Below are 27711 nucleotides of genomic sequence, written 5' to 3'. Positions count from 1 at the left end.
CTCTGCTTACTGTTTTGAACTCGGCGGTCCTGCCTCTCCCCTTTCAAACTCCTGGAAGCCTTGACATTCCTCAGCCTGGAGAGCTCACAGAGCTGCTGAGGAAGCTGTTCCCAGCAGCTGAGATGGCGGTGGGAGGAAATCACAGAACCATGGGCAGGCAGACATAGTGGGCTGCTGCGGGGTGGGGAGAGACTGTTGTGCTGTACAGAGCTGGAGACTGATGTGGAGGGGTGTCCCGCTCCCCCAGGATTGGTTGTTCAGGCTGCTGTCTGAACTTAGAGACAGCATGCCAACTCTCCCCCAACACACACACTTCTTCAACACACACTCTGTCTCTGTCACATACACCGCCCCCCCCAACACACACTCCCTGTCACATGCTGTTCCCCCCTCCCCCCTCCAAACTTCAGTTGAAAAGCAACTGGCAATCTAGTAGGATGCCCATGGAACTATGGGATTGAGAAACCTGCATCATTGTGATGCTGTACCTGCCCCATGAGGCATTGCAAACCCCTCCCAAAGCACTCTGCGGCCACTTGCACAGTGGGATAAATACCCACAGTGCACTGCTCTTTATGTCAATGCAAGAGCTGCTAGTGCGGATGCGCTCTGCCAACACAAGGAGCATAGTGTGGATGTGCAACAGCGGTTTAATTAAAGTAGCATAACTTTTGTCAACAAAACTTGGTAGTTTAGACAAGGCCTTACTATCATGCACGTTTTCCACAGATACCTGAGTTTTCTTATTCAGCTGCAGCTTGAAAGTACACAGCATTTTGGACTCTTCTTATACAGTTGACTGAACAAGTATTTTAATACCATGCATGTGAGAGACAAGTATTTTAATAATGAAAATTTAGAATTTAAACTTATGTGGACTTAAAGGGCTATGGAGCCCTTCAGCCTCTACGGTCCCCAGTTCTGTAGTGACCAAAAGTTGTTCACCTCTTGTGGAAATATGACTGGCAATCTAGCAATTTTTAGAGGAAAGCAAAAGTCAGAATAAACATATACTTTGAACTACTCATTTCCAGGACAGTGGTGAAGAATATAGGCAAGTTACAGTTCATGAGCTTGCACTGCTGCTGCTCTTGTTGCCTGTGTATCTGAGGGCTTGGCTACACTTACGGTTTGCAGCGCTGGTAGTTTGCAGCGCTGGTCATCCAGCTGTGTAGGAGCAGCGCTGGTGTGTGGCCACACTCACAGCTACCAGCGCTGGTGTGTGGCCACATTTGCAGCATTTCCAGCGCTGTTGGGAGTGATGCATTATGGGCAGCTATCCCAGCATTCAAGTGGCCGCAACGTGCTTTTCAAAAGAGGGGGGTGGAGTGGGGTCTAGTGTGACAGGGAGCGGGGGGAGAGAGAGAGTGGATTTTTGGAGCCAACACTGTGTGTTAGCTTCCTGACTTGAAAAATCAGAACATTTTTCCGACCCCTTAGTCTTAACTCTTAATTGCAAACAGCCTGCAGGCAACAGGACTCCCCACTGTTTCCCTGCCTGCCTCTATTTGATTGTTTACAGCCAGGTACAGATGATCACAGCAAACAGGAGCTTTGTTTGTTTTTTAGATAGCAGCAGCGGCAACGGAGGAGCTCCACAGAGCTCGTTCACAACAGGGAGGAGGATCTCATTTGATTGTTCACAGATTGATCACAGCAAACAGGAGCTGATAAACAGCTCCGGTAGAAACGGAGCTCCGGAGGTTCACAACAAAACAAAGAGAGGCTGCATAACAAAACAAAGGGAGTAATTTAGTTAAAAGCATTCTGGGATATCTCCTTATTCCCTGGAGGCCAATAAAAGCGCTGGTGTGTGTCCACACTTGATGAGCAGCGCTGGATCACCAGCGCTGCAATCGCTACACCCCAACCCGGCCAGGTGTACAGCCAGCGCTGCAGTCAGGGAGTTGCAGCGCTGGATGTGCCTTGCAGGTGTGGACGGTTACTAATTGCAGCGCTGGAAAGCCTCTACCAGCGCTGCAACTTGCAAGTGTAGCCAAGCCCTCAGTAAAACTTGCTTCTCTTGTGCCTTTCCATTTAACCCTTTGAATGCTAGGCAGCTATTTCTGTGGGTACACTTGCAGTTGTGCTGTCCTCTGGGTACCTCTTTCTCAGTGCCTAGTACAACTGAGAAACAGTGCCTTCTGAGAGATTTCCAAAGGCCTTGGGGGGGAGCCAAGGGAAATTGTTTAGTACCATCCTAATAAGAAATCTTACTTAGTGCACTGTAACTGATCTAAAGTATTTAGAAACATGACTAAGCTGGCCTTCCCATATTGCAAAATGTGGAGGATTGGGAGGTAGCTAGATGGGATGATGACCACAGGGCTTCCAGTACAAAAAAGGTTGAGAACCACTGTGCTACCCTAACTTGCAAAGAGTAACATTTCTTGATAAGAGGTTTTCCCCCCCACCAGACTGAACTCCTGTGTGCTCTTGTCCTTCACGCTGGCCTCCATTCTGAGTAAATGTTCAGCAGTCACTCCCTGCTCAGCAAGAAGTGTTTTGCAGGAGCTTTGGAAAAGTAGCTATGAGGTAGTCACAGTGAGGTGTAGTGGGGTGTTTCTGCAGAAAGCTAGAGATAGTGGCAGATCAGTTCATAGTTCACAATGCAACTGCTGGGCACCAGCCACTGCCCAAGTGAATGCACGTGGACTGTACTTGCAGATGAAATACTATCTTTGAGTTCCAACCACATTTTATCAATTTCTGCTTACTTTGCCTATTAGACCTTTTAAGCAGGAGCTGAACTGTGCATTCATGGGTTCAGATATTTTAGCCTGTGCACAAATCTCAGACTTTTTATCAAGAGATTTAAATATTGATTGCCTAGAGTAGATATTTATGCATACATTTACTGATTTCACGTAAGCCAATTATTTATAGCAGGCAAGTAGACTACAAATGCACTTAGTACAGTGAGTTAGTTCCTCTTTTGACCACGATATAAATTGCTGTCAGTGCTTGTGAAGCAAATATGGGGTCCTTAAGAATATAACCCTAAATAGCACAGAATTATTTTATAATTGTGCTCTACACTAGTGGCATCTGTGTAATTATTTAACCAATAAGGCTTGTGGGATTAAGACTGCTTGCAATTGAGGAAGTAATTTATTTTTTTAAACATACTTTATATATCCATGATTTCAGTTTAGTGAAAATACATAAGATTTATTTTTTAAAATCACCTTGTTTTAAAATGAACTAATGAGTAAACCCCTCCCCCCAGTAGAACTTGTTGCCCCACAATATATAAGATTACTCAATGTCAAATATTCACTTGGCTGTTCTGAGTGTTTGTCTATCAAACATTTCTTCTATTTTCTAGTGTAAAAAACAATGATTGAGAAACTTAAACTGTCCCAGATTAGGTGTTTGTGTCAAGCCTCTGTTTATACATTTTATCTATTCAGTCTGTATGCTAATAACAACAACAATAATTAAAAAACAAAAATGAAAACCTTAAGGAGCCATTGCAGTCTTTATAGAAATGTGGAGGAGTAGTGACAGAACTGAACTTCGTTATACCTAATTCAGCACATGCCTAGGTTCTGCCCCATACAAGCAGATTTTTTGGGGTTTCAATGCCTTACTCTGTAGCTGGATACTTTAATTATGACTTCAGCACATTCTTTCCTTTGCAGTTTTAATTTGAAGGATATTGAATCCCATCTGCAAGTGGGATTGATCTCTGGAAACTTTACAAGGAAATGTTTCAGTACCAAAGGAATTACAGCCTGCATCCTCTTCTGCCTGCTAGTGTCTCTTTATTATAAAGTACTTATGGATTGCCCAGTAAGGTCAGTGGTCCATCTAGCCTGGTATTCTGCTTCCTGGTAGTGACCAATGCATATGTTTTAAAGGACTGCAAAACCCCCTATCGTTTACTTAACTGACCAATCATACAGTGCTCCAGCGTGGGTGAGAAGTTGTGCTTTCAGGTGGCTGTCTTACATCCTGAAGTATAAAATTAATTACCTTTTGTAGTTGTACAAGCCTATTAATCATAAAATTTAGTCTCTAAAATTCCACCACACTAATAATGACTTTCCTGTAGTATTGTAAGAAAGATAGGGTATAAAACAAACCTTAGTTAAGCAAACTGCTTAACTGATTACTTGTACTATCTTTCTTAGGGTTCTTTGAATTTTGATGCTTAACTAAACAAAAGGACTCTATAAAATTCTATTAAAATTTCATTTTAACAACATCAACTACACCTCTACCCCAATATAAGGCTGTCCTCGGGAGCGAGAAAATCTTACCGCGTTATAGGTCAAACGGCGTTATATTGAACTTGCTTTGATCCGCCGGAGCTTGCAGCCCCCCCCCCCCCCCAGAGTGCTGCTTTACCGCGTTATATCCGAATTCATGTTATATCGGGTCGTGTTATATCTACTAACATAAGGCATAAGAAGGCAAAAATAGTATTGGGCTGTGATTTTGCTAGCATAAACTAGAAAATTGGTTGATACGATAACCATCCAGGTTTTCAGACTCAAACAACACAACCACAATAGAAAATAACACTTTATAATCAACCATTGTCCTGGAAAGGTGATTTTGTTCTGATAGTAGACTGACTTTCTCAGAATAGGGCCTCACTTGTGCCAGTTGGTTATCGAGTGTTGCTAACACAATGGAGGAAAAGCCAGCCATAGCTAAAACATAAGACAATTTGATCAATTACTTACATGCCAGTTCACCAAGGTCTCCTTCCCAATTAATTTATAGTAGTCAACCCTTTTAACTTATTTCCCAATGAATTATATTAGCCCTAGGATCTGATTAAACACTCTTAACTATCCAACATAAGGACCTACATTTAAGACAAACTGTATATACTGAGTGCACTTCAAGAGACTTGCACACATGGCCTCATTTTCTGCCTATACACACCTAGAACTTGAAAGACAGCATGAAACCACAGTGTTTCACAGTCTTAGGCCTGGTCTACACTAGGGGGGGTGTCGAACTAAGGTACGCAAGTTCAGCTACGCAAATAGCATAGCTGAACTCGAACTACCTTAATTCGAACTACTCACCCGTCCAGACGCCGCGGGATCGAAGTCCGCGGCTCCCCCGTCGACTCCGCCACCGCCGTTCGCGGTGGTCGAGTTCCGGAGTCGACGGGAGCGCGTTTGGAGTTCGAACTATCGCTTCTAGATTAGACGCGATTAATCTAGACGCGATAGTTCGAACTCCGAGAAGTCGAACTCTACGCGTCGACCCGGCAGGTAAGTATAGACCTACCCTTAGTTAACCTGTTACAAAAGAAGAATATATGCTTACTCTGTGGCAATCTTTAAAGCAGATTCAGAAGCATGTATGCTTCCTTACTTATCAGGTACGCAGTTTCAGGAAGTAGTCAAGTGACTGGTTTGGGACATGACACAAGAGAAAGTCTGTTTGTTACCTATTGCCAGATTTTTGCTCTGTCATCAGCTTTCAGCTGTTACTGTTCACTGCAGGAATTGGGACTACAAATGACGGTGGAGCAAAGGACGGACACAATTACAGTCTTTTCCAGTGTGCTAGTAGGCAACATAAATTCCTGTAAAATAGAAAGAGATAGTTAAAGGTGCCTATCTGGGAAGATAGTCCATATCACCAGGAGGACTCCCAGGTGGCTGGCCCAGGACCTCCATCTTCTCCTTTATAGGTGTCCTCAGTTTTTGGGAAGCAATGTACTGAAGGAGGCAGGCCATTTTATTCCATTTCTTTTGGTGGTGGTTCTCAGAGATGCTGGTGTGGACAAATCAGAAGGTGCCCATACTTCTGCCAAAGATTCAAATGAGAGTTGTCCTCTCACCATTCATTTGGGGAATGAGGCATCATCTTTGAGTTCTTGCAACTGGGACTGGAGTTTTCCACTCTCTTGTTGCAAAACATCTTGTCATACCAGCTTCCATAAGATAAATTAGGCTGTACTATCAGCTACAGCTGTCTTGGGACGTACACCAAATACCAGCTGGTTTGATTCGGTCAGCAACTTACCTCTGCAAGTTGCGTTTCATGGGTCATTTTGCGGTGCATCCCTTGGCCAACTTCGCAGGCTATGTTTGCTCAAGTTGCAGTTTCTCCATCATCACTCTGCTAGTTGCTGAAATGTTCAGTTTAAAGGTCATAGTTTATACAAAGTCCTTCCACATTCTTTGATGCTTTTTAGACTTGTTTTACAATATAAAGTAAATATGTAAAGTCCCTTCAAGAACGACTGTTTTCCAGCAGGCTGGAACAGATGTATAAATCTTCCATTTCTGTTCTCCTTATTTTAAGAACAATGATGGGACCTTTGTTTGTATGGCTGAGCTGTGTCTTATTGATCAAATAAACAATTACATATTCTGATTATTCTGTGATCAAGTGTCTGTATAAACACTATTTAGTTACAGATGAATTTATTTATTGCCTTTTCAGCACGGGTATACTTCACTAATTTGAAAGCATAAGCATGTTTGATCGCAAATAGCCTTATTTCTTCACTTTATTGCTAAACTAAAATCACTATGAATGCAACCCTTGTCTTTCTCTAACAGGATTGCCCATGCGGTAAACCCTGTTATTAAAGTTTATAATATTTTCCCAAAGCTGTATCACTTATGGTCTACTTCTCTTTTACACATGTAACATCATTTAATCACAATCATTGGTTCGATTTGGTTCCTTAAATTTTCCAACTACTGTATCTGGCAACATAATATAGTATCTTAGTATTTGATATCTATATTTTAATTCATTCAGCTGCGCCAACAGTACACTCTTGTGAAAGGTAGCAGAAACTCTGTTTCCTCAGACTGGAGAGTTTGAAGAAACTGTCATTAGACTTTGAGGGTATTTTTCTCTCAGCCCTCTCTCTTTGCTTTTTTGAAAGCCTTGATGCACAATTCTTAAATAATAATAATTCATAATTTTGGGGCCTTAGTTATTACAATAGCAATGTCTACAAGTTGCCTACATTGGTGTGATAAGGATGATTATTTTATTAACTCACCTATCATGGGAATGTTGCATTTTTCTTGTAGCTAGCTGAGGTTCTCTAGAAATGACTCTTGTAAAACTTTTGATGACAAAACAGAATTTCAGCTATATAGGGGAAAACAGTGGAATTGACTATGTCAGTTGTGCCAAGTAAAACTAGAGAGATTCTTTGCTCTTTCAATTATTGTAATCTTAGGTGTTCCTCCACACCTTTATTTTTTATGTTGACTGTATCCCTTAACTCTCTTCTCTTCCCATAAATCATTGCAACATTATACTACTTTAATCCTCCCTCAGAGCATGGAGTGATTTTATTATTAAGAAGGCAGATTATCTGCTCATTGGAAGCTGGTATTTTTCCTCACTGGAATAATTTAACCCTTTAGCCAAGAGTTAAAACAGTTTTTGGGCAGAGCTGCTCACTATAACGATTCTGGGATAATTCAAAGCCTGAGGAGTTGTAAGAAATAATTGAGTGTTGCAGAATAGCTTCAGCTCTTCTGAAAGTGGTGGTAGGAAACTGGGGCCTTCTCAGTAAGTTAAAATGGGGTGTGTGTGTGTGTGTTTGCACCATCATAGCCCCCCCCGGAAATGGCTGCCAGAAGGCATAGGCCCCAGCAGACAATCATGATGTACACTGGTGCAGCAGTCAGAACCAAAGAAACTGAGGGATTCTGGGTGACTGAATTGTATAAAACACCTGAAACAAGTTGCTTTGGATTACTTCATTTGCTAGCTCCTGGTCTGAATAGCTATACATGCAGAAGTTCCTATTTACTGTAGAATAAAAATCAGACCCCCATTTCCTCTGTAGTATGCATAGACTTAAATTATGTGGCCTGGCTTCTAGAATTATGAAGCTCTGTCCCCTGATTCCTCTCTCTTTTCACACCTACACTCAAATCAGTGAGATATTTGGAATATAAATTCATTTCTTTATACTACCTCCAAAGTGTACATTTTCAGTTTGCTTCAGATTTGTATTGACAAGGAATAATTGCATTGTAGGAGCTGTTGTGAAAGCTAGAGGTTTTGATATCAGATCAATGGACAGTTGGTGCTTTTTGGACCCAAAAAGGCATATGATTTGCTTTTGGTATCCAGGAGGCAGTCAGGCTTTGGATGCTGTGCATCCCTTCCTCTTTAGGGCTGAGCTGATTTTAAATTTGAGAGGAGTGAGTTTAAATTCCTCACTCCACCCACCACGGACCCCTTTGCACTATCTGCCACTACATCCACTAATGGCATAAGTCTAATTAGAGTGATATTCAGCTAAAATAATCAGTGAAATGGTTAATACTGAATCTCAACAGCAATTTTTAAATAGTAGAACTCAATTTAGTTGAATAGGAACAGTTCACGTCTCTGTTGTTTCAGACTAGCTATAGACTGAGACATCACTTTATTGGTTGCGTTCAGTTCACTTTTTGAAGCCCGTCTTCCTAAGCCCGAAGGCACAGTTTAAATGGACACTAAGGGCTAGATTCACGAGGGTGACTTAGGTTCCTGACTTACTTTAGGGTGCCTAAAAGTCTAATATTTAGGTACCACTAGCATTTACACAACTACTGCTCAGTGGTTTCCTAACCCTGTAGGTGTGTAAGTTTCCACTGGTAAAGTCATGGAGGTACCTAAACTTCTGCCAGTATGCATGTGCGAAGCCACCTACATTCTGATGGAGTTGAGCAACTTGTGTACTAAACCCCAGAGGGATTCTTGAGTGCTGTAGATTAAAAAAAAACAAAAACAAAAAACACACTCCTTCCCCAAACTAAGACTACTGCTATCTAAAGGTGGCATTGTCAAAATTGAATTAGATCCAGGTATCTGTGTTTACGATTATGCAGCCTGATGAGCCATGCATGTTTTCCTCATGAGACATAGTACTGGCAGATATTTCCATTAATCTAGGCGAAGCAGGGGTGCATTGCAATTACACAGCCTCCCACTGCTGGAAGTCTTCCTTCAGATCCTGATAAAGTTCAGTTTGAAAAAGTTTAGTGATCTCATCCTGGTTTCTCATATAGGTCACTGATTGATACTGTGTTCTGAGAAGAATAATTTCTGTAACCCTGGGAGTTGTTGCCAGTCAGGAGTAAAGTGTAGTATTGCGTCTATCTATGGTAGACAGAAATGGTACCATTTATTTTGTGGCACCCACATCTAGCTGGGAGGACTTTTGTTTCTTTCCCCCTCCCAGATCCAGCAGGCTGCTCTGAGGTATGTGGAAGACATCTGAATCTCATGGATCTACTCATATCTTTTACCCAGCAGGGTAAATTAAGACGATTATCTGTTTCACTGCTGCCCAAAGGGTTATGAATAGGAGCTGTGGAACAGATAAGAATCCTCTTAATTTCAGTCCACTTCTGATGCTTAGAAAAGGACAGAAGCTCTGCCTATAAGATCAGGAAGATCAGTGTATCAGTTTGTAGTTGTGAAGATAACCCTTCCTAATGTAAAGGTTAAGCGTTCATTAAAGATTAAAATTCTGCAAAATTTGATGGCTTATGGCCCCACACTTGTTAGGGAAAATGTTGCAAGTAGAATCTTCAGTATCTATGCTAAAGGTCAATTCAGTTGTGACCCCAAAATTAGTCTGTTTCCAAAAGTTAAGCTACAGGTTTCTAATGGCAACCATCCCTGTCATAAGAGTAGTGATAATTTAAATAGGCAGCAGTCAGATTAAACTTTTTGCCCTCCTCCTATATCTTGTTTGGATATCCTTGGATTTCTTACCATCTCTCTCCTACTTTTTCCTGGGATCGGAAACTGAACAATTAATTGAAGGAAAGCTATTAAAATTGGATTGTTAATGTGAAGTAGTTTTTTGTTCTAAATATCCCATTTGTATTACAGTAGCAGTAAGGGGCCCTCAATTAGTGATAATGGCCCCATCATGCTATGTACTGTTGTGTGTGTGTATATATATATATACCATAACAAGATGGTCCCTGCCCCAAAGTGCTGCTGGTGAAGTGTTTAGTGGGTGGGCATGTGGGAGAGGAGAAGCAAAGGCTTTGCTTAAGGACCATTCTGAATATGAGTGCTTTGTGGACATAACTAATATCGATACTAAGGGCAACAGTTTTAATTGCTGTTTCCTCAGAAATTTTCCTTTCAACCATGTTGAGGTTAGACTAATGCCCTGTAAAAAGTTAAAAGAATATTGATTTGGGCTCATTTTCCCATTCATTATCTAAATAACCTTACAGGATGGAAGCTGGCCTCACTATTTGAGAAATGATATTACAAAAAAAAGTAAAACTACAAGTAAAGGTCAGTCTAGACAAAAATAATCTATAATTTGATTAAGGTGTTATTGTAAGGTTTTGATCCTTTACTAGTCAGGTAGTTCTTTTCTCACTGCATGTCATGGGATCTGTTACTACCTAAACCCTGTTATTAAAAACTAATAAATGTAGCAGTATGTAATACAAATGCTGTTTTCTTTAGCTGTTTTATTATACATTCTTCTGGGTTTGTTAAAAATAGAACTACTTCTTACACCACATGGGATTTTCATTTTTTTTAATGTAGACTGCAGTAGAGCCAGCTGAATAACAAAGATTTCAACACAATGCCATGGGAGGTGAATTAGGTACAGTAACTCCCCACTTAACGTCCTCTCGCTTAACATTGTTTTGATCTTACTTCCCTGTTCAATTATAGAACATGCTCCATTTAAAGTTGTGCAATGCTTTGCTATAATGTCATTTGGCTGCCTGTTTTGTCCACAGCTGGCAGCCCCCCTATCAGCTCCCCAGTGCCCCCCGCCCCCCAGCGGCAGACCTCGCAAATCAGCACCTTTCTCCTCCTCCCCCAGCCTCCTGCCTGTGGTAATCAGCTGGCTTGCAGCATTCTGGAGGGAGGTGGGAGGAGCGAGGACTTGGCGCGCAGGCTCGCCCTGCCTCTCAAACGCTGCAAACCAGCTGATTGCCGCAGGCAGGAGGCAGGGGAGGGAGGGGGGAGGAGCGAGGATGCAGTGTGCGGAGTAAAGGGGGAGGTGGGGGGGGAGAAGAGGTGGGTTAAGGGTGTGGGTTTGGGGGAAGGGGTGGCGTGGGCGGGCCAAGGGTTGAGCCCCCTGCCCCTGGGGCTTGCTGAGTAGGGGAAGCTGCCGCTGCTGCTGTGCAACGTGTTTCTCCTAGCCTACAGCACCTTCAGCCTCCTTGCCTGTCTCATCTCCAGTGCCAGTGGGCTGTGTCTGTGTGGGGTAAGGCAGGGGCACCTCCCAACTATAGTACTGTACTGTATGGCAAAAAAAAATTCCCTGGAACCTAAACCCCCTCTCCCCCATTTACATTCATTCGTATGGGGAAATTGGATTCACTTAACATCGTTTCACTTAAAGTGCATTTTTCAGGAACATAACTACAACGTTAAGTGAGGAGTTACTGTAGTACTTTGGATGAAGTATCTTCCCCAGGTCAGTATTCCCAGAAAGAAGCGTAGAGAAGAAATCTACATTTCTCAGTATTTCCTATAGAGATCACTCTTGGGATGAGAGCTCAAAATCCTCTGCATAGTGGTGGCAGGAAGAGACTATTCTCTCTCATTGATCTCAGTACTCAAGATGAGGGATTGTCACATAATTTCCTTTTGACCATCAAAGGCTTTGCCCCACTCCCAGAAACAGGTGGAACTATGGAAGTAGTAGCCCTCCAGAGATCATCATGAATGGTCCAAAGACCAATTTAAGAACCTCTGTTTTGAGAAGACTAAGCCTATTTGTAAGTATAGGTGGTCAACATTTGGAATTTCCATCCCATAGGAAATACCAAGATTTTGAAATTTCTTTTTCCCAAATGGGACAACATTGAAACTGTGGAATTGTTAGCAAAACAAAATATTGCAAAAATAGCTCCTCTAATGCACTAACAAGTGAAAATGAAGTGTTTTGTCAGTGTGACAGGGTTGGAGTAGACCCCGTCCAGTGCGGGCCGAGTGCACCCCATCTGTCTTAGGGCATAGAGGTGGGAGGTACTTAACCTACATCTACGCCTCCTAGTCCGAGTCAATATACTCGCCTTTCTTAGCAGGGCAGTGAGGCCTCATGGCCAAAGTAGGTAGACTCTCGCCTAATAGGTGGACAGTGTGGCCCAATGGCCAGGGTCCATATATTTGCTTTAGTCGTCAGGGCAGTATTCACTCCTCTTAGCAGGGCAATAAGACCTAGTGGCCAAAGTCAGTACATTTGTCCCTGGTAGCAGGGTAGTGAGGCTCAGTGGGGAAGGGGGCCGCCATGCACAAAAAGGGGGGCGGTGGCCCAGGAAGGGGGGTCCAGGCCTTCTCTTGCCACTGGACCCAAGCCCAGGGCTGTGGTAGTGGCAGGAGCATGTACCACTGAGTGAGGGGGCGTGGAGGAGTGGGAAGTTTCCAACCAAAACATGCTGACTCCAAATTCCAGTTCACTAACCAGGCCACTATCTAATTCCCCTGGGCTGCTTCCTACCATAATTCCCACTTCTGTAGTCTGGGCATCTCTGCAGTCCCTGGCAACTCCAGACTCTGTGGGGCCTCCATGGGTAGCTTGGTATCTGCCTGGGTTGTGGCATCTCCAGCTCCCATGGCCTCGGGCTTCGGTTGATCCTTGGCTGGAGCCAGTGGCATACCTCCTTCTTCCCTGGTGGTTAGCCACAACTGAGCTGAGCTGCTCCCTTTTATACTAGTGCATTTGGAGCAGTGTTTCTCAAACTATTGTACTGGTGACCCCTTTCATATAGTAAGCCTCTGAGTGCGACCCCTCGTTATAAATTAAAAACATTTGTTTATATATTTAACACCTCTATAAATGCTGGAGGCAGAGAAAATTGGCAATCAGCATGTGTGTGAAATGTTTAGATTTTGTTGAATCAGCATTTTCCAACTAAAAGGTTTCCCATTGGAAGGTTTTCAACTAGCTCTATTATTAAGTATCACACACCATGACACCTATGGTTATATATCTTGTGGCATACTCTACTCAAAAGCAGTCTAAATGTATTCAATGTTGTATTCAATCTTGTTTTGACCTAGAGGGACCAGAGCATATGCAACTTGATTGAAAGCCACTTCAAAAGACTTGGCCAAGGTGTCAAACTGAAGGTTGTTAACTAGAGCTCAACTCATACATTTACACAGCATTACTCTTGACTTACTGGCCAAGTCTCAGGTCAAGGATGTCCAGTTTAGGAGAGCAATTAAAAAGGGACTGTCAGTTTGAAATCTAATAAAAAAAATGTTTCTAGTTATGTGCTTGTGCCAATTGCTGCTACCCAATGTGTGGCATTAGGCTCTGTTTTTAAAAGTTGAAAAGTGCTGCTGGGGGACTGCATGGGGCAGTGAAAAATAAGTGATTGGTAAAGCTGATTACAGAAAGTAGTGTCACATCCACAATAAAATTGGGAAAAAAGGAATATTCATCTTTGTTGAAGTAATTTGGTTGTTACTGTAAGAGCTTCACAGTTCAGAGAGAATGAAGATATGTCACTTTATAAGTTATAATCCTCTATTTCTAAAGAGTGGGGTTTCCTACAGACAATACTCAAAGGAGAATATCTTTTTGTCATCACCTTCATTTATTTAAAATCACTTTTAGTCCTTCCGTTCTTAAAATAATGATGAAGAATGCTAGGATTTAAAATTCTGAGATTTTAAACTCTTAGTTTGTGTAAAGTTGAGAATATACTGACCTGGAGCTAAACTGGTTTAAGCATATTTTGACTCAGAAGTGGAAAATATAAAATAACTACATCATGATGCTTGACTGCTCAAAGTACCACAACAGTATTATTAATAAAACTTTTCTGTGTTTCATTCTTAGAATCATTCCATGTTAACATGACTTCTGTGCAAAGCAGTTGTGCCTTGTAACTTTGAGGCTTACCATATTTTTACACTAATAATGGGTCTTCAGATATCATATTATATCTTTAGTTTTCCCCATCAGTTTTACCAACATTATAGATCAGGAATTGGCAACCTTTGGTAAGGACCCTGGCGGGCTGGGCTGGTTTGTTTACCTGCCACTTTCACAGGTTTGGCTGATCACGGCTCCCACTGGCTGCGGTTTGCTGCTCCAGGCCAATGTGAGTGGCGGGAAGCGGTGGCCAGCACATCTCTTGGCCTGCGCCGCTTCCCGCCACCCCCATTGGCCTGGGACGGTGAACCGCGGCCAATGGGAGCAGCGATCGGCTGAACCTGTGGACATGGCAGGTAAATAAACCGGCCCTGGTGGGCTGCGTGCCAAAGGTTGCCGATCCTTTTACATTTCACTATTTAGAATTGTCCAGGATGACAACATAGACTAGACAGTTTCATATTCTCACACAATAAAGTAGCACAAAGTTTAGGTTGCAAATACTACTAGCGTATGTTGAATTGAGTCATTTCTCACAGTAAAAAAATTGTATATATTATTTTAAACAATGAAACATTGGGCCTAGACAACTTATCCCCTTTAACAAGTGAACTGTTATTTATACTACCACGTCACAACATGCAAAAGCTGATAAAGCAACTACAGAGAAATTCACAAATTTATGCCACCAGATTTTGGAAAACATTAAGAAAAACACATTGATATTCTAGTCCTCCTATAATGGGATGCCCTCGATTTAGTGGTAGCCACGTTATTGTAGGGATTACATTTACCTATGAATATGAGGAAAAGAGAGTCTGATTTGACCTGTATAGCTGGGAGGCAAAGGGGTGAAGGGTGTTTGCTAGAGTTCAGCTTCTTAGAGCTAAAGTGGTGAACAGATTGTTGCTGAGCAAAGTGTGTGTAGTATCTTTTCAAAATTAGTATTATGATAAGGTCTCAATTCTAAACTGAGATGCAGCCACATGTGCACTGCCTATCTGTCTGCTACTGCATTGAACTAATTTCTAATGGGTGGAGGAATAAGATTTGATGTTTATTATCTCACATCAAAAATTATAAAGCTTGTCTCCTTTGCTAGAAAACTCTAGGATGGTGGGTTCATAATCATTCTGAATATTTTAGAAATGTTAGTTGGTTAGAAAATAATCTTATTAGATCCTTTGGTACAAAACTCTTCAGGAGCTTTTAAAAATTTTCGTAACAACCCCAGCACTTTACTTGATGATTCAATACTCATTCAAAATTTAGAGCAAATTCCTTCGATTAAGGTTTGAAGGTACCATCATGATCTGTTAATCTGAGCTACAGATTACCTAATGCCTTTTGTGTCTAGGACAATAATTTGTGGTTTAACATTTTAGAAATACATCCATTCTTGATTTAAAGGCTCCAAGTAACGGATAAATTTACCCCACCCCTTGGTAATCTGTTCCATTGGCTAATTACCCATGCTATTAAAGTTTATTTTCAGTTTGAATGTTTTAACTTTGCGCCATTGGATTCTTCTATGTCTTTGCCGGCTAAATAGTCTTCCAGTATCATTACCTGCTCTGAGTAATTAGAGTATTACTCCTAGGAGAATTCTGTGCCAAAAAAAAAAAATAAAGATTCTGCAAAATTCCGTGTATTTTATTTGTCAGAATAACACAATTTTTAACACCAATTTCAGTTATTTTGGTAATTTATTTCAAAATATCTGTCAGCAAGTATGTCTGTAACAATACAGACAACAAAAAAGATTCCCCCAGGAGTAGCGAGTTTAAAAAAAACCCTGCAACAACCCAGTTCCTGTTTCTCTGTTATGCTTTTGTTGGGTGCCTCAGTCTGGGTATGTCACATTTGCCAGTTGGGCACATCTCAGAGGAGAAAACTGTCCCTCTAGTCTCAGACACCCATACCCCCTACCCTCCAGAGCCCATGGATCCACAGAGAAACAGCTTGATGCTGGGTCCTGGGCTTGTACAGAGTTTCCTGCTTGCCACCTCCTTCTTTCAGGAAGTGCTGGGAACTGCAATTGCCTGGCACCCTCCAGCTCCCCCTCCCCTCTCCCCAGCAGAGTCCTGTTTTTGCAAGATGGAGAGCTGGGTTCTTCTGATCCAGCAGCCCCTAGTGGCAGCCAGTAGCTGTGCAGCATCAATTCTGCGGGGGGGAAAATGAAATTCTGCACAGAATATTAATTCTGTGTAAATTCTGCATTTTGCAGTGGCGCAGAATTCCCCCAGGAGTAGAGCATGATCAAGAACCTTTTAACCTTGCTTTCAGTGAACTAAATAAATTGAGCTTCTTCATTTTCTCTTTGTAAGATATTTTCTAAACTCATTCTTTTAGCTTTTCTGTGATCCTTTTCCAGTTTAGACATTTATTTTAAAGTGACATCAGAACTGTGTACGATACTCCAATAGTGGTCTGACACGTGCTACCAAAAGGTGTTTAAAAAAACAAACAAAGCCAAGCCATCACCCTCGTACTCCTACTTGATATTCCTGTTATACATTAGCCCTTTTAGCCACAGCATTGGATTGGGAGCTAGTGTTGAGCTGCTTATTCACTATGACCTCATAGGGCTAGTCTACACTTACAGCACTGCAGCTGCTGTGCTTAGTGCAGATGCTACTTACGCCTCCCTGAGAGGTGGTCGCTATGTTGACAGAAGAAGCCCTCTGTAACAGGGGCTTGGGTGGCTGGCTGCCTAGTGGTGAGATTGCCTGGCTCCCTGTGGCTGTGTGGCCTTAGCCTTTAAGGCTGGGGAGAGAGGGACCTTGGCCTTCCCCCTCCACCAGGTCCCAGCCCAGGGGTCTGGATTGTGCCTTCCTGTGGTCCCAGGCTCCTTTGGGCATGGCAGCCAGCAGCTGGTGAGGACAAGCCCCACAATCTCCCTGGGGCATTGGTTCTTAGGCCAAGGTCCACTTGCAGCCCAGTCGGCACACAGCTGCGGCCCATGTGACATTTTCAGGGCCATACAGATAGTATATACATAGTGTGGGTGCAGCCCACATAACACAGAAAGATCTGCATATGTGGCCCACAGTAGTAAATAGGTTGAGAACCACTGCTCTGGGGTTTTCCTCCGTCAGTTATCTCTCATGCTGGAGATTTCTTCACAGTCTACCTTAGCTGGGAAACCAGTGCTTACCTCCAGGTGGCTGCCCTGGCTGGCAGGCTGGTTCTCTGTCCTTTCAGGCAGGGAGACAGCTAGTTCCTGCCTCTTCACCAGTCAGCCCTGAACTGAGCCAGGCTCCCTTCTTTTACCACCCCCACCCCTCCAGGCCTGGCACTGGCTGCAGATATAGTGGAGTGGGGCTAGCTGGGCCCAAAGGCATTCTTTAAAACCCTAGCTTTTCTGGCTGGCAGTTTCTCTGCTTCATCACATCCTCCCCTCGACAGAGTGCTGTCTACACCAGGAATTAGATTGGTGTAACTGCATCGGTCAGGGGTTTGGAAAATCCACATCCTTGAGCGATAGTGTAGACCAGGGCTAAATAAGTTCAGATGTGCATTAAATCCTCTTCAGAGTCACATTATGGGCTGTATCCTGGAAAGCAAATATAGCCTGCATTCTTTGTTCCTAGATATACAACCTTCCTGATTTTTAAAAAGTCCTTTGGAAGTTTGAAAATCTGAAGTGACTAATTGTTCAGTTTCTGTGCAAGAGGTTGTAGTCTGTTTCAGACCTTGTTAAAACTGAAAGAGGTCATTCAAATTTTTGTGCTAGAGAAGAAGCCTGATAAACTCCTTCAAAAAGGAGCTTAGAAAAGTTTCAGGTTAGTTACTTACCTTATTCTTCTGTAATAGTTCATCTTTAACATTTAACCAAACTATAACTTCACTCAGTTATATGCTTCTCTTGAAAACAGTATATAAAAATGCAAAGTCAGTCAAATTTGGTTTTTAAAACCTTACAAAAAGTGTCAGTTGGTTGCTATGGAAATGATTGTGACTTCAGACAGGATTATGGAATGGCGGTGGGGATAGAAACATCAAGAGCAGTAATTCAGAATATCTTGCTTTCATGCAGAGTCTTTAAGAATAAAGAACAAGAGAAGAGACATACAGATGGGATTATACAGAAGCAGGATTATTTCTAAATAGAGCTATCAGCAGCTCTTAAGTGTTTGATTCAATAAAATGTTTGCTTTCTGTGGTGATATGTAATAGTAATTATGAAAATACAGTTTTCTATCCAAGGATTTCAAAGTACTTTATAAACATTAATGAAGTCTTGGTAGCCCTGGAGATAGGTATGTATTATCCCCATTCTACAGATCTGAAAGCTGATGCAGAGAGTAGAGACTTATGGTTTTACAGGAAGTGCATGGCAAAGCTAGGACTAGAATCCAAATGCTTTGTTTTCTGGTCTGGTTATTATTAAACTGTCAGATTTGTTTTATGCTAACTAGAGTACCACATCAGATACCAAAATCTTCAAAGCAGTAAAATGAGAAAATTTAAATACAGTTTGAATTTGTGGGTAATCACAGCACTTAAGTTCCTGAATTTGAGAGAGCGTAATTGATCCTTGATCCTGACCTGGCTAGATTGATTTAAATCAGCAAGCAGGAAACCATAATTTAAATAATAAATTTTCATCTTGTTTTGCATATGTACCTTAGCTGCTTTCCTAAAGAAAAGTTGATTCTCATTATTAGCATAACCATCAAAACATGTTTTGCAACAAAATATAGCCTTTACACTAAGTTTGGTACATTTTTGCTAGCCAAGAGGATATGCTATACACTGTAAGCAATTCTATAGCTTAATATGTTTGTGTAGATTTTTAATTTTTGCATTTTTAATGTGGTAGAAAATGAGACATTTCTCATTTATTAGTATAAACTTGTTATTTGTGTCAAACTGCACCTGGATTGGAAATGAAATTCAATTAAATGCACAAACAGCATTTTAAAATGGTTATTAGTTAAATAAGACTACATTAATGTGCTGCAATTTATTAATGTTTTTATTTAAAACTGATTTATTAAACAGAGGAAGTATAAGCTGTAGTTAATTAATTGAACTGATTGTTTCTGGTCACCCTGTCCTTCAAGATTTTAGAAGTAGTAGTTCTTATTCTCACACTTCATTTTTATTCAGAGGATTGGAAGAGAGGAAACAAGTTTTCCTACTTTTCAGCTCCCAGTTGGTTTCTCAGCTTTGTATGAGCTAGTCATTGAACTGAACTAGTTGAATAAATTGAAAAGAAAATGTCCTCTCTGCACCTGAAGAAGAGGCTACTACTGTCAAAGCTGGTTGACTCTCATCTCTGGTTGGTACAAGATGAGGGAACAATGAAAAGATGCAACAGGTTTGTTTAAGAGGATAGTATCAACTTGAAATAGTTTTAAAAAAAACCAAATCTTAATCTTAGTTTCAAGTGTTATACCTGCTATGAAGGAGTTATGCCAATTTGTGACTTAACACTTTTTTAAACAAGTGTTTGTCGCCACTGTTGTTCTGTGAAGGTTCCTCACACAAAGGAAACAACAGTAGAACCTCAGAGTTACGAACTCACCAGTCAACCACACATCTCATTTAGAACTAGAAGAGACACCGGGTACATCTTCACTACCCGCCGTATCGGCGGGTAGCAATCGATTTCTCGGGGATCGATATATCGCGTCTCATCTAGACGCGATATATCGATCCCCGAATGAGCTCCTGTCGACTCCGGAACTCCACCAACACGAACGGCGGTAGCGGAGTCGACATGGGGAGCCGCGGACGTCAATCCCGCGCCGTGAGGATGGTAGGTAATTCGATCTAAGATACTTCGACTTCAGCTACGTTATTCACGTAGCTGAAGTTGCGTATCTTAGATCGATTTCCCCCCGTAGTGTAGACCAGCTCACCCTCTCCCCCTCCTCCCCTCCAAGTCAATACAGTACAGTATTTTGTTAAATGTAAACTACTAAAAATAAAGGGAAAGTTTAAAAAAAAAAGATTTGACAAGGTAAGGAAACTGTTTCTGTGCTTGTTTTATTTAAATTAAGATAGTTAAAAGCAGCATTTTTCTTCCGCATAGTAAAGTTTCAAAGCTGTATTAAGTCAATGTTCAGTTGTAAACTTTTTGAAAGAATGACCATAACGTTTTGTTCAGAGTTAGAAACAACCTAGATGTTCCTAACTCTGAGGTTCTATTGTATACAGTGAAATTGAATATGCATCATGTTAGATACAAAGTTCAACAAATTGCATAAATGTAAGTAGTCTATTCTAGTAATATGTTTTTCCTGAAAAATTTATACTTACAATAACAGGAACAATTAAGTTGATGTCCCTTTTTAGCTACATTGGATAGTTGTAACTGAGGTTCCCACTAGAGTTACTTGAAGTATAAACAGCAGCTTTCCCTATAGTATTCAGTGTAGTTTTGTTGACTGAGGCCCTGATCCTGCAGTAAGCTCTGTGGGCAGTTCTCTTATGCAGAACTCGCTGCAGTTGTGCTTAGCTATGAAAAAACTGAAGAAAGTCTTCCCCTCACAAGCTGGTCTATCTCAAAACTGTTGGAGGCAGTACTTTAAGCCTTGTCCGTTTCTAATGTATGGACACTTTATGTGATGACAGTGAGAAGACTGAAAGTTTATTAGGAGAGCAGCAAAATAGTTTGTGTTTTGAGGAAGAATTTGTCAGATTCGGCCTGTGTGTAAGACAGTTGTAGACAAGTGGGAGTATATTAGAGCAGGTCCACACTACAGTTGATATAACTGACATCATTCAGGGGTGTGAAACACCCCCCCACACACACACACAGCGACATAAGTTTCACACTGTCCACATTGGCACTATGTCAGCAGGAGAGAGCTTCCGCTTCTCTCTGAGGTGGAGTAATTATGCCGATAGGAGAGTGCTTTCCCGTTGGCATAATGCATCTTCACCACAACCGCTACAGCGGCACAGCTGTGCCGATGTAGCGCTGTGGTGTACACTTTTCCTTAGAGGTTCAAATGTGAAACCAAATGTAACTTGCAGTAGTGCAAGTAGTAATATTTTTTTATGTGTTGGGTGTTAGAAGTGAAATTGTACTCTACAAGTATTGAGCTAGATGTAAGGGGTTAAGATAGAAATCACTGGATTAAATGGTTATTTGGGTTTACAAGTGTAATCAAAAGAAACTTGAACACCTGTTTTTCAGGGGAAATAACCTTTATCATCACCCTGTTCAATAATCCGTCATCTCAAGCTAATCAGACTCAGTTGCACAACTTCAGCAGCACAGAGTCAAAATAGCTTAATAGTTAGCCATCTCTGAAGAGGCAGTGGTTGAGACTGAATAGATCATGCTTACATTCTAACAAGTCTCAGTAAAACTAAATGAAATGCTATAGTCTATCTGAATACCTTAAACAATCTGCTGCATAAGAAAGCAAATTTAATTGACCAATAGGGGGTAGAGAGCTGAATCTGATGTAAGATGATGGACTCCCTGTAACCTTCAAAATTATTATTCATTTGGACAATTGAAAGATCTGATTAAGTTGGGGATTGAGTGACTGCTAGAGCTGGAGGCAGGAATTGCACAGTTGTCTTTTGCTCCTCTAAGCAAACCATGCCTCATATGTTGCTCTATTCTCTTGGTTTTGAACCTCTGCTTTCCACTATTCAATTTTTTTTCAATATTCATGGATTGGGGCAGCTAAGGCATGCTAAAATTTGAAGAATAGGTAAGTGCAGCAAGTGCCAACTCAGCTGCAGCATGGGTGCAACCTACTTAAATTGTGAAGGACATGCAGGGCATAAGAAGGCTTAACACAGGGGTGGTCAAACTATCGCCCGGAGGCCACATCCGGCCCTTCAGAAGTTTTAATCTGGCCCTTGAGCTCCCGCTGGGGAGCAGTGTCCGGGGCTTGCCCCACTCCACGCGTACTGTAGCTCCATGTGGCTCCTGGAAGCAGTGGCAGGTCCCCCCCTCCGGTTCCTATGCATAGGGGCAGCTGGGGGCTCCGTATGTTGCCCCCGCCCCAAGTGCCGGCTCTGCAGCTCCTATTGGCCGGGAACTGCAGCCAATGGGAGCAGCAGTGCCTGTGGACAGGGCAGCGTGCAGAGCCACCTGGCCATGCCTCTGCATAGGAGCCGGAAAGGGGACATGCCGCTGCTTCCGGGACCTGCTTGAGGTAAGTGCCACCTGGAGCCTGCACCCCTGACCCCCTCCTGCGCCCCAATCCCCTGTCCTAGCCCTGATCCCCCTCCTGCCCTCTGAGCCCTTTGTTCCCACCCCAAAGCACCCTCCTGCACGCCAACCCCTCATCACCAGCCCCACCCCAGAGCCCACACCCCCAGCTGGAGCCCCCCCCCGCACCCGTGCCCCAGTCTGGAGCCCCCTCCCACACCCTGAACTCCTCATTTCTGGCCCCACCCCACAGCCCTCACCCTCTCCCACACCCCAATCCCCAATTTTCTGAGCATTCATGGCCCGCCATACAATTTCCGTACCCAGATGTAGCCCTCAGACCAAAAAGTTTGCCCACCCCTGGATTAACAGGTTCTCTCTTTAAGGTGACCTGAAAAGTATTTTAGTTTAAAAAGTTATTGAGGAATGCAGTCTTTTCTGCTTGATTTTGACTTTAGAAGAAAATCAGGCATGTCAAGCTTGGTCTTTTTTTTTTTTCCCCCTTAAACTTCAAGGACCTTTTTGGGGATCTAGGCATGTTTGTGAGCTGTAACACTTTAGTTAAAGGAGAGATGGTGTTTGAATCCTTCACACTCTGAAAAAGTTACTGAACTTAAAAAGGTGTTAAACCCTAAAGGTTTTTTTTAAATTCTGACCAAAAATCTTGCCCTTTTCAACAACTCAACTTTCATTCTTTTGGCTCTTCTGAAATCATTTCACTATGTTATCCAGTCATACCCGCCCAGGCTAGATAGGACTTGAATTTCTAATGTTAAAAAAAACTAAGACTTTCAGACCTCCTTTACATAACAAGTAAAAGAATTTCCAAGAGCCCCTCCCCACACACACCTTGCACATTACCTTTAAAGCTGCAGAGCCTGCTTTCCTACTGAGCATGTCTGCTACATTTGTTGGTTTAATGCTTAATCTTGTTTCTGTGTGACTATGTGGTGTGTGGGGTACGAGGAACACAGATTAGGATATAAATTATATAATTTAGGTGAATATATAAAGCTCTTGGGAATCCTGAATAAAAGGCAGCATACAGAAGTAATATTAGTTACTTTATGACATGCCACAGACTTTAGAGTCATTCAGATTTAATAATACTGCACAATTTTGCGAGAAGGTACAGTAATGATCTCATCCCACAGCTAAAGAGAGCTGACCTCGTTAACAGTCCCAAAAGAAGCTATGTAAGAACAAAGTATCACTTACTTTTGTTCTTCAAATACTAATTTTTAAGTGTTCCTGTTTGTTCTGAAGTGTTTTCAAATCTTCAGCTCCTCCATCTCATTTGAAAGATCAGAACTACAGTGCTGGATTGATGTCTAACTGTAGGAGGGATGGATTCTTCTATGGCATGGGCATCTAACTGTCAATCCTATGACGCATAATCAGTTTGAAGGCTGAAGCTGAATCACTCCAAAAGTATTGTTGGCTACCAAAGAAAATTCAGCCACTGAACTGGTAGAAATTGCTAACAGGTCACCTAGAGACAGCTTGTATTTAAGTGGTAAGCCAGCTTTAACAGCACTTGCCCCCTTACATATAGAGGGACTGTTTTCTTCAAATAGGCTACATAACAGTTCATTTGAATTTGAGGAACTCTAGTGAGCTAAGAGAGCAAAGAAGCTAGTCTTCCTATTTCAATTAATGAAGAATTAAGATCTAGATAAAGCTGTAATATTCTAGAAAGCCTAGTGGGTAACACTAATTACAAAAGTATTTTCTTCTTGGTCATTAGTTTCTCATTTTATTTTAAAATTGATCATTTGTTTTGATGCTGATCAATTTTTCTCCAAAAGAAGCAGTGTGTTGAGGATCAAAGAATACCATAGTTGCAAAATTACTCCAGGTTTGTTTATATTGCCTAAATTAGGTTGTGCTGTATCATACATGTCAGTCCCACTATGATGATGCACAAGACTGACATAGGAAGTTTTTAACTTGCTGACAAAGCTAGTCCTGCAGTAACTATTCACTCTGCCCTTTTCGGGCCCCTACAGCAGATTCCTTTCTGAGACAATGTGGAGTGCCTCTTTTAGTTAGTCTTCATCCACCTCACTTCCTTGGTTAATACCATTAGTTTGTTTGGCTGAGGTTGATTTTTAAATTAACCCAGATACAGAAGTGTGGCACTAATGAGCAACGGGAAGAAATCCATATATACCACTATTGTTATAATTTATAACAATATAAATTATAATGTTTATTAAATTATATAAAATTATAACAATAGTGGTATATATATACACACACACACACACACACACATATCAGTCAGTATAAGAACCTACAGCACAATGTACATTTTAGCACAAATAGATAATCCCTGAGCTGTTGTGCATTCTCCAGTACTCTATTAGCAAAATAATAATAAATTCAGTGTTACTGGTCCTATGGTATCCACAAGGACAGATCCAATGGCATATTACAAGCACAGCTCCAGCAGGCCCTTGGGCCTGTGCTCGATAAATTACTCTCCACAGGCCATCAGTCATGAAAAGCCTTGCCTGCAGCTTTGCCCATCAATCTCCTTAAGAGGACAAATTTAGTTTAACTACAATCCTTATTTAATCTAATGTAGTCCCTGGATTTCTCGCTGATCCCAGACAGAAAATATAGGTGTTTCCTGCTGCAGCAGCCATACTCTGGTTTCAGTCAGTGAGTTAGAGAAACTTCTGGCAGACAGCTTCCAGTTTCAGGCTCCTCCTACCAGACAGCTCTTCTTAAAGTGACAAAACTTGTAATAGGTAATTTGTCATAACACTTCCCAGGGCTGGTGGCAATTGCATAACTATTTAATACATTGTTATCATAGAATTTATTTATTTAATTTGATAGTTTTTAACGATCTTTTTATAAGCCCAGTATTCCTCAAGTACCTTAGTTTTAACAAACAGACTTTAGAATCATTTCTCTTTTATTTAAAGAGACGTCCGTTCTGTCACAGAGGTGCATCAGTGTGTACTGCTGTTACTTTGGGAAAGTTGGATTATCAGGTCCACGCTGAGAAAAATAACTCCACATAACTAACTGGTCGTAACAGTTGTCAAAAACAGTTATAATTACTTATTGTAGCACACTTAGCATATCTCACACAGAAGTCTTTCCTACATGTGAGTGTGTAAACTGGGAAAGTTCAGCTGAGTTTCTCTTTAATACTTCTAACAGGAGTGAGATTCTAAGTGTTTCAGGCTTCACACTGTGGCTCCTATGGAAGGCATGACTCTTGTAGCACTGGTCACTGTGCTGCCACAGCTACTCCTAAGAACACGCACGGGGGTCGAGGTGGTAAGGATTCTGAATGCCATAGGGAAACAGGGGAAGTTACTGTAGATAGTCTGCAGTAATTTGGGCAAGCTTCCCCTTTGAACTTCAGGGTTGAGGAGAGGGAAGCAGGTCCCCACCAGATTCTGACCTCCACCTATAGCCAGTGATTTTAGTATATTGTTCATTTACTGTGTGGTTATAATTAACTAACATGTTATGTCATATATAATTATTGTATGCTAAATAGAGTTAAACTTTAGGATTATAGAAGTATAAGATTGATCAGTATGTAGAGGGAATAATCTTATTCCTTAATTAACACCTGGGCACACTACAAAATACAACAGGGTATCAGGCAACAAACCCTTGCTCTTGTTCTAATCTATGCACAACATAGGGGGTGCTGAGGTTAGGAGGAAGTGAGTGAGCATGCTGTGGAAGTGGCACTCCTCTCTTCCTCAGTATGTCGAGAACTGCATGGGGGCTTAGGGCCTTAGTTAATGTTAATATGGTGATATCAGTCTGCCTCAATAATATTCCTTCAGTAGGGTTATTTTACCCAGTGACGGGAAATGATGCTTACTACAGTCAGTCTTCATTAATTATACATCTGTTGGTCCCTGTAAACGAGTTCAATGTTTATTGGTCATCAGTGGGTACACAATATTTAATACTTACAGCGTTTTCGATGCATAAAGTGCTGTACACATGCTAACTGATCTTCAGCACCAATATTTATCTCAATGGGTGACTATAGGCCTGAATCCCTAAGTAACAGAAGCTTTAAGCTCTACAGACTATGAGCTTTCAAGATTGTGAAGCAATTAGCTAGCTCACAAGCATGGCAGAAAACTTTTTGTGACTGGTTAAAATGATGTGTCCTACTCTTGTTAAGAGAAGATCTGGGGAAAAATTTTGATTGGTGTCAGGATTGCAGAAATAGGTGCTTTTCATAGGAAATCAAGTTTATATAAAGGAAAGGCTTGGAATATGGAGAATTAAGTGTATTGAAAGTATTTAGGACACATGCTTGAAATAATTTATCAGTTTAAGAGGAAGTTTTGAGACTAATCAGTGCCATAAAATGTCTATTTTAAATAGTGAGGAGTTTAAGGAATGAATGTTAATTTAGTGAGCATAGTAGGCATTGAACAAAAAGGTATGTTTATATCAGAGACCAAATGACACATTATAAAGTGCCCCTTGAGGTTTTGTAGGTACAGTTGAATTGACTTTTTCTCTTGAATCAGGGATTCATCCACTTCTGTATAAAGAATTCAGCATATCCTCAAATTATAACACTTACTGAATATATAGACTGTGTTATGTATTTGTGGCTTAAATGGTAAGATACTCTTCTAGCCCCCAAAGACAAGGGCTTCAGTCTGGCTCATTCCCAGCACACTAGGAATTTATATTTTTAAGTTCAGGTTCTTTTCTGGGGATCAGTAGTAAAAAGATCTTTGTATGTCTTGCTCCAAGAAGGTAGATTAAGTATGGTAGTCATATGTTCCCAAGACCTTCCACTGGAATATGTGGAATGGCCATCTAACTGATATAGCAATAGCTGATGTTAGTAGCATGTGCCTGCCTAGCATGGGTAGTCATGTAGGCTCAGATGAGACCTACAACATTTCCATAAATTAATCTTATTAGTCTGATATTTACCTTTTTAAGTTAGGAAAGTTTGAGGGTATGAAGAGGGTATAAAGAGGCTGTCAACATCGCTATCATCTTTTAAAGGTATCAGTATTTGCAAGAAATTGAAGGGGGTATTTTCTAATTTAGATTTTTACTAACTGCAAAAGAGTGTTCACCACAGACTTTGGACACACTTGACAGACTTAAAACAGACTAACAGTTGACCTACTGAGAGCACTACCCCAGCAACACCAAGCTTACTACTGTAGGAGGGGGTCCCCGCCCTTTCCCAATTACAGCCATTATGTCTCTGCTATAGCTGTAATGTCAATCATCTTGTGTTTGAGGACTGATAATCATGGAAGTGTTTGGGAGATTAAAGGCCCTTTGTGTTCCTCTCTCTTCCAGGCCATTGATGAGCCTCCATATTTGACAGTGGGCACCGATGTGAGTGCTAAATATAGAGGAGCCTTCTGTGAGGCCAAGATCAAGACAGCAAAAAGACTCGTCAAAGTCAAGGTATGTAGTTTTCCTGTTAATTTTTCAGAAAAATTCATGGATATTCTGAATGCCATAATATGCAGATACACTTTACTCATGATACACTCAAGGGGCTTAGTCACATACATTACTCAACTCCCTTTCCATGCTGACTGGCACTGAAAAAAGGTGTGGCATTAAGGCTCCTGCATGTGCTACCTAACCATCCCTTCAGGAGCATCATGCCTATTTCTCGTCTTCAGGCAGTGTCTTCAGTTGCTCTTCCTGTGATGCTCTTTTATGCCTGCCTCTCACATTGTGGTCTGTGTGGACCCTGCTGGTGCTCATTAAAGGTTCCCTGATGTAT

General features: G+C 41.5%; 1 protein-coding gene and 1 long non-coding RNA gene across 4 annotated transcripts in view; one reads left to right on the top strand and one right to left on the bottom strand.

The window, feature by feature from the left end:
* Nucleotides 1-27711, top strand: part of ARID4B (AT-rich interaction domain 4B) — a 172213-nt gene that overhangs the window by 8505 nt on the left and 135997 nt on the right. For all 3 annotated transcript variants that reach the window (XM_045010207.1, XM_045010205.1, XM_045010206.1), the window contains exon 3: nucleotides 27273-27383. In XM_045010207.1, coding sequence (XP_044866142.1) covers nucleotides 27273-27383 — 111 coding nt within the window. The remainder of the gene's footprint in view (nucleotides 1-27272; nucleotides 27384-27711) is intronic.
* On the bottom strand, nucleotides 4550-17718 carry LOC123366590. The gene is made up of 5 exons (XR_006578147.1): nucleotides 17618-17718; nucleotides 6995-7086; nucleotides 5998-6103; nucleotides 5417-5554; nucleotides 4550-4661 (listed from the first exon to the last, which is right to left on the bottom strand). It is a non-coding gene; the product is annotated as an uncharacterized LOC123366590 (long non-coding RNA).

The sequence above is a fragment of the Mauremys mutica genome, chromosome 3 (assembly GCF_020497125.1).
Source record: "Mauremys mutica isolate MM-2020 ecotype Southern chromosome 3, ASM2049712v1, whole genome shotgun sequence".
Lineage (NCBI taxonomy): Eukaryota > Metazoa > Chordata > Testudines > Geoemydidae > Mauremys > Mauremys mutica.
The sequence above is the reverse complement of the archived record's forward strand: the minus strand, read 5'-3'. Positions and strand labels throughout refer to the sequence as shown.